The sequence below is a fragment of the Chanos chanos genome, chromosome 7 (genome assembly GCF_902362185.1).
Source record: "Chanos chanos chromosome 7, fChaCha1.1, whole genome shotgun sequence".
Taxonomy (NCBI): Eukaryota; Metazoa; Chordata; class Actinopteri; order Gonorynchiformes; family Chanidae; genus Chanos; species Chanos chanos.
This window is the reverse complement of record NC_044501.1, coordinates 31,308,109-31,315,010: the sequence shown is the minus strand read 5'-3', so window position 1 is coordinate 31,315,010 and position 6,902 is coordinate 31,308,109. Positions and strand designations below refer to the sequence as shown.

At 44.7% G+C, this 6,902-nt stretch overlaps 1 protein-coding gene across 1 annotated transcript; it reads right to left on the bottom strand.

Moving 5' to 3' along the window:
- Window positions 1–790: 790 nt before the first annotated feature.
- Window positions 791–5,551, bottom strand: c7h4orf54 (chromosome 7 C4orf54 homolog). The gene is made up of 2 exons (XM_030779183.1): window positions 3,430–5,551; window positions 791–3,384 (listed from the first exon to the last, which is right to left on the bottom strand). The coding sequence occupies exons 1-2, from the start codon at window positions 5,549–5,551 to the stop codon at window positions 791–793; spliced, it is 4,716 nt and encodes a 1,571-aa protein (XP_030635043.1).
- Window positions 5,552–6,902: the final 1,351 nt, after the last annotated feature.

Below are 6,902 nucleotides of genomic sequence, written 5' to 3'. Positions count from 1 at the left end.
GACTACGTATTCGTTAAATTTACTGCTATAGAATGCAAACGGAGTCATAAACATTATAAATTATGCCATCTGCACGGCACAATTGGTGTTTTTGCAATGTTATTTGAAATAACCTGTCTTTAATGTGAGAGTACTCGTTGTGCATGAAGCATATCAATCAACCATCTCTTGATTGTGCCAGGGACACAAAAGAACTCACTGTATCTACCCCTGAAATGAAATTATCTGTATTGTTATGAAACATATGTACAAAAGAAATTGTTTTAGCACTACAGCTGGGTTCATTATATTGCATGAACAGAAATTCATATGCTGCATCTTTGAATCTCTTTGAATGAAATATGAATGAATGGTATAATTGTAATAATGGTATAACAGTATGTACACCTTCGTAATCCTCAGTAATTTTAAAAGTTAAAAACTTAGAAAGTTAGAGGGGACATCATTCCTTAGTTCAAGACCATGGGCTTTTCAGATCAGTACATTGTAATGATCTAATTCTAAGCATAAAATAGTTTGGTATATGTAATCCCATCTAAAATAACTCTAAGTGAAAAAAATGGCAAGGACAGTAAGTAAAACTACTACATTACCCTCAGATATATAGTCTGAGCTGTTCTTCATGACACCTGTAAAACTGACGACAGCAGTTGCCCAACATGCAAAAAGTGTGCTCAAGGATGCAACATCTATTTCCATGCATGACGAGGAAACATAACATCTCAACATTTTCAAATAGATTTTCTGATGACAAAATAATATCTACTTACATTTTAAGTGACCTGGGGGTTTACCTGTGCTCCACAACAAAACTCATGGTCGTTCCATCAAAGGAGGGAGGGGCAATGATTCTGGGCCCTTGCTGGGAAGTGATGCTGATGACAGGCTTGCCGTCTGTCGATCTCCCCGTGGTGACATGCTGAGCCATTGGGGCTGCCTGAGGAGACTTCCCAGAGGCTACATAGTAAGGTGTCTCCATATAAGCTCCATCACCCTGCTGACCTATATGTGTCTTATCCCTTTCATCTGCCTCAGACTGCATAGAGAGCTGGGACTGTATTGTCCGTGCTGGAATCACTGTGGGAGTGGGCATGTACCCCGGATAAAACATGTAAGTATGGCTGTACGCCCCAGGGCTCAAGGCTAAAGGGGAAATAGGCATCGGCATAGGGGTCATGGGTTGCTGCGGCATGGGTATGTCGACGTATTGCCCCGTTTCAGGGTCAAAGAGACGCCTGGTAGCTGGCTGGACCGGGGTGTCCACCAGGTAGTAGTTTCCTGTTGTTGGGTCAAGCAGCATTTTTCTCTGTGTTGGCTGGAAATGATCAACAGGAGGAGGTGGAGGTGGCTGCATCGTTGGGGAGAAGCAGATGACTTGCGGTTGGGCAGCTGACACCGTCATGGGCAGGGGGTGATGATAGATGGTAGCAGTAGGAGTGTCTGGGGACCGTGTCTCCATGACAATTGACGAACGCTTCGGGGACTGACGACTTTCACCGTGTCTTCTGCTATCGCCATGTCCAAGGCGATCGGACGGGCCTACTCCACCTGTAGTCTGCATCGTGTACACAGATGTTTTCTCACGTCCAGATGTGGCCGCTTGCATGGCATTGCCGGCATGAGACTTCACCGGTATGGTCAGGTAGTTCTCTGGATCTTGTGCCGGAGCAAACCTGTCTGCCTCGCTCCCATTGGGCCTTTGCCTCTCCTCCACTACACGTTTCGGGTGGGATATTTTTAAGGATATTGGAAGTTTTGGAGACTTGGGGACAAAACTTTTAGAAGGTGATGAAGCATACATTTGTGATGCCTTAATGCTAGAGTTGGCTGTGGTGCACACTGAAGCTTTTTGACTTTGACTCAAAGCACACACACTCTTATTACCTGTAATTCCGCCTTGATGAACAAACGCCTTGAGACCATTTCTTTCCTCACGGCTGACAGACGTGGAAGAGGTTTTGGAGGGTTCTTTCTCCTCTCTGTTTGGGTACACCTCTGATGCTGTTGACTGGACTACAGCTGGTGGAGTTTTGTCTGTTTTCGTGTAAGAGTCACGCCTCACCAGCTTTTCTGCATTGGCTGTTGCCACAGAGCTGCTGGTGTCACCTTGCTCTTCTTCAGAACCTCCATGCTCCTCACGAGCAATCAATGAAAGCACGTGGCTGTCTGTAAGTGGCTGCGGTTCCGTTTTCCTCTTCCACTCGTTCTTGTCAAAAACGTAGAGTTGCTCCATTGTTTTAACAGCCGCCTGCAGTTTTTCCAGTGCAGCCTGGTTAGCCATCTTTGTCTCTGGCTTCTTTTCCACCGTCTCGTTTGGCTTTTCTTGTCTCCTCGTAGCTGTTCTGGTTTCAATGCGTAACCCAGTGGGACTCTCGGATGGCTCACTTTTCGGCTGCTTTGTGTTAATCACAGGCGCTCTGCCGGGCGATCTGTTGACTGGTGCTGTTCCGTTTTTGGCGCCCTCTGTAGGCACTTGAGGAGATGAACGGGCAACATCCAAAATATCCTCGTTGAGTCTACGTTTAGAAAGCTCTATTAAATTTGCAGATTGCTTCACATTGCTATTTGTATTCACCGACTGACATTTTATCACTATCGGGGAAAGCGACGTTGGGTTCCGATAAGGGCCTTGTTTGAAAACCTTGTACTCTCCGTCTGCAGAAACGTTAGACTTGCCCTCGTTGTTATCTAAGGACACGAAGTGGTACGAACTTTTAACTAATTTACGGACGTCCCTAACTTGGTGTATCGGCGTTTGCAACTTGCCCTTGTTCTCTCTAATGTCTCTAACCATGAAGTGGGGTACTTTGTCAGAAGAGTCACCCTTAAAAGCCGCAGCGAGCGCTTGGTATTTAGAGTCATCAGCTGCCTTTATCAGGTTGGCTGCACTGCAACCTATGTTGGGAGTTAGCAGCTTAGCAATGTTAAGCGGGTCGTTTTTGTTGTCTTTTACGCTTCTCAGGCTTATTTTAATTTCAGGTGAATTAGTAGTTACAGCATTTTTCGTTGTGTCTGAGACGTATAGCGTGTTGCCTGAGCGCAGCTGCATACCTCCTCCGTCTCCGTGATCGACAGACGCATGGGTGGAATAATTCATATTCTGCAACGATTTCTTCGCGTCCCCTCCATCTGACAGAAGTTGGATACTTGGCACAAACAAATGCGACATTTTAGTGAGCTTGCTCCGCTCCTGATCGCTGTGTAAATCCGTTTCCCCCAGGTTGGTGTCAGACGGCGGCAGCTTCCCCTCTGGAGTTTTATCGTTTTTATGTTCCTTTTGAAACTCTAGCTCACCGTCCCTCCAAGATCTGAATGCGCTATTTTGGCTACGAAGCAGCGTGCTTTTGGACGCTTCGAATGCTCCTTTTTTAGTATCGAATCCTGCTTCATTTGACGTCTCTAAATTCGTTTCTGATGTAAGAGTTAAACTGTCGTCTCTGTGACAGTCGTCCTTGGCATCGCCCGAATTACTGTCCACTATGTCCCCAAGTTCATCCACACAAACAATAGTAAAGTCTGAATCGGCCTCTGAGAATTTCGAGCTTTGCCTCTGCAGACCCCCGGACTCTTTCGTTGCAACCTTCTCCCTGTGCGTTTCGTGCTCATGGGTCTGGAAACAGGGAGAGGGCGCGTGATGAGGTTCGCAAATCTCCCCTCTTTCCATTTTACGCTCTTGCTCAAACTGCATTTTCTTAGAAATAACATTTTTGAGGAGACTCGATGCGAATATTGCTTTCTTGTGTGTGTCTTCCATGGCTTCCCCAGCATTGCAGGATCGCTTGCTGGCTTCACTCTCTTGCCCGCCCGGCAAGGTGTCGGTAACTTCATCTGTGGAACGTGATCCTGTAGTATTTTGTGCAGATTTCACGCGCCTTTCGTTTCCAGACAGCCCTGCTTTAACATTGCAACGAAAATTCAGTGTTTCGGTTAGCCGTATTACCCCACTTTGTCCCTGCCCAAATTTACCCATCATCTCAATTTTTTTCGTTGATGATGATGCATTTTTGTGCGCAGCTAGATTGCCATTAAGAGCAAATATCTCGACTGGGGGCGCCCTCATACTAGTCAGTGTCAGTCCCGTGATCCCTTTACTATCTCTATTCTTGGCCAATCTAAAATTTGATGTTGAACTTTTGTGAGCTACAAGATTTTGATCTCGTCCCTTTATATTGCCATATTTTAGGTCAACAAAAGTTGACCATCTGTTGATACCCAGGCCATGTTCTGAAGCCGAGGACTCACTGGAGGTGCTGAAATTGATGGCATCAAAATACGGATATGCCAGACTCTTGAAAGCTCTGGCAGTCAAATTCCGAACCTCTTTATCAGCATCGTCCAGTTCACTGACCGCGCTGGACGCGCCGCTGGAATACTCATTAACATCTTTCCCCTTTAATTTGTGACCAAAGTGCAGGCGTCCAGGAAGAGCAATAAAACACTTTGTACTGTCACATATTTTATCCGCCTTTGTATCCGCTCCTCTAAAAACATATCGACTCATATCTCCAGTATGCTTGGCATGATAAAGAATGTTTTCCTTTTCTTGGACGTTGCTAGGCTCATTTATAGCTCGGGAAGTAGTTTTGATTGACAGGTGAATCTGCCCTGCAGAATTCCCAATGCCGTTTTGGTTCTTTGACAGACTTTCATCTGAGCTGGCGCATTTGTCCGTGTCACAGAGATCGCTTTCAATTTTACTGCTGACTGCTGCCCCGCTCGTATTAGATTGAGCCTGATTGCTTTTCACTCTTGCTGAAGCACTGTCCTCTTTTCCACCTATCGTTTCATCACTGTCAAAAGAAGCATAATCGACAAATGAGAAGACCTGATGGTCGTCCTCAATATCCCAGCTGGATCCCACGCCATCAAAATCAACATCATGATCCAACTCTGAAAGCTGGATTTCGTGCGTTGTAATATAATGGGACTCGTCTTCTATCGTGTCGAATAGGCAGTGGTCGGAAAGTACCACGCTAACGTCATCTTCTGAATCAGTTTTTCTACTTAAATACACATCTGTGTATTGTAAAATTTCACAGTCGTCGTCATTACTTATCATCTCCGCGTTATTATCGATTTTAGCGTCCGTTTCTGCCACTTGGTTTTCGATCGGAGACTCGGGGCAGTCCGTGAAGTTTTCATTGATCTGAGGTATCTCAGATGAGGTGGCTGTTTCGAAAGAGCCCGAGCAATCACCGGCCACGTGTTCATCTGTTCTGACATCGCCAGAAAATTCGTGATTAATAGATTTACCTCCGATAGTGGGCGAATGTGTCGGGGTGTGGGTCTGTTCATTTTCGCCGTGGACTTTGTCTGTCGAAGTTGAGACGTTCGTACCACCGCACTTGAAGATTGCCAATTGGCTTGCCTCACCAGTGAAAGTTACTTTAACCGTTTTTGTGTCGTCAAATTTTAGATCCAGTAAGTTGTTCAAGTCCACATAATTTGTTTCGTCTTGTGTCCCAATCATATGTATATCCTTGTCAGACAGCCGGTTCTTAATCGGATTGTTGTTCTCTTGGTAAATTAATGCTTTCTCCGATGCTGCCATCGTATTCTCTTCTATTATTAATGGTTTAGTTGTCATGAATACAACCAATTAATTATTGCAGATAAAATAAGTCCCCAGGAACTCCTACTGCACTCCCCTTTGTCCAGTCGTGGTGGAGTTGTCGCTGTGCGCTTCCTTACCGACAGTTGTTTGTGTGGCGCTCGAGACTGTCACCCCAGATGCCAGTGGTGACTGTTGCACAGCAGACATTCCAGCGTCCCACTTTGGCGACAGTAGAGCGAGGCTTTCAGAAACTTTTGAAACGTTTGTCCAGGGTTTCTTTGAGGTTAATGAACCCATTCCCATTTGGATAATCACAGCATCAGTAATTTGCGTAAAAAAGCTTTATTTTCACTCATTGCGAACTTACGGTGCTCTGTAGTTACCCAAATGAAGACTTAACTTCATTTCCTCGAACCAGTGGCCTGTTGTCTGTGGAGACTTTTGTACTGCTCTCTACCTTTAAAATGTGTATGGGTTACAAATATAGAGATGGTGACGAAATGCAAAAACGGCTATTTTAAACTAGGATGTTATGTCCATCGTGTTTTGTTACATACTGTAGACAAGAGTGACATCCCGACACAACATTCACGCCAGAAAGACCCTCAACTATTCACTCAAGTAACCCTCATAATCCCACCCAAGTATCATTCCACCTGATCATGTGATCCAACAAAAGCGGTAACAGTCTTACCGGAGTGCTACCGCATATCATCTCCTAGAAATATTTTTTCTGTCAACAGTACGATGAGGGGTATGCAGACGCATATAAATGTGCAGTGACATTAATAATTAAACCTGTTCGCATGAACAGAAAGCTGTTAAAAACAGGTTTAATCAAGGCTTAGATTATGGTTTGCCTACGTATAATTTTTTAATAGCATAATTAGTCAAACCAGCAGGCCTATGTGTTTATTAGACCGGTTCAAAACAAGACATACGATCATCAGGCCTATTAAATACAGCAGTACATTTGATTACCTCGAGAAGTTTTGCCGCAAAAAATGGCTTTTTTGAGAAAGTTCAGCACCGCAGTCGTGGACAGCGCCGCTTTTTGAACGTATGTTTTGGTTTGCCTCTTTTTGGTTTGGACCCTATCTTTACCTCTGTTCCTCCTCCAAATTCTTACTTGTACTTGTTTTTACCCGATCATTGTAACATACTCGTGACTCACATTTAGTATGATTCGATTATGCCCCTTTCACATCCTTGCCCAGCTTAGACGAGGGAAAACATCAACTGATCTGTGTCTAAAGTCCAGCAAATAACTTATGTGAGGTTGGGAGGGGTGAAATGCTATTGAATGAACGAATGCAAGTGAGCTGATATTCGCTCAAAACTATCACGG

Bases quoted from the DNA above. Each gene is read 5' to 3' on its own strand.
- c7h4orf54 (XM_030779183.1), bottom strand. From the start codon at position 5,551: ATGGCAGCATCGGAGAAAGCATTAATTTACCAAGAGAACAACAATCCG. The intron at 3,385-3,429 runs GTTTAACTCTTA...CGTCAAATGAAG, and splicing joins CGACTGTCACAGAGACGACA to CAGGATTCGATACTAAAAAA.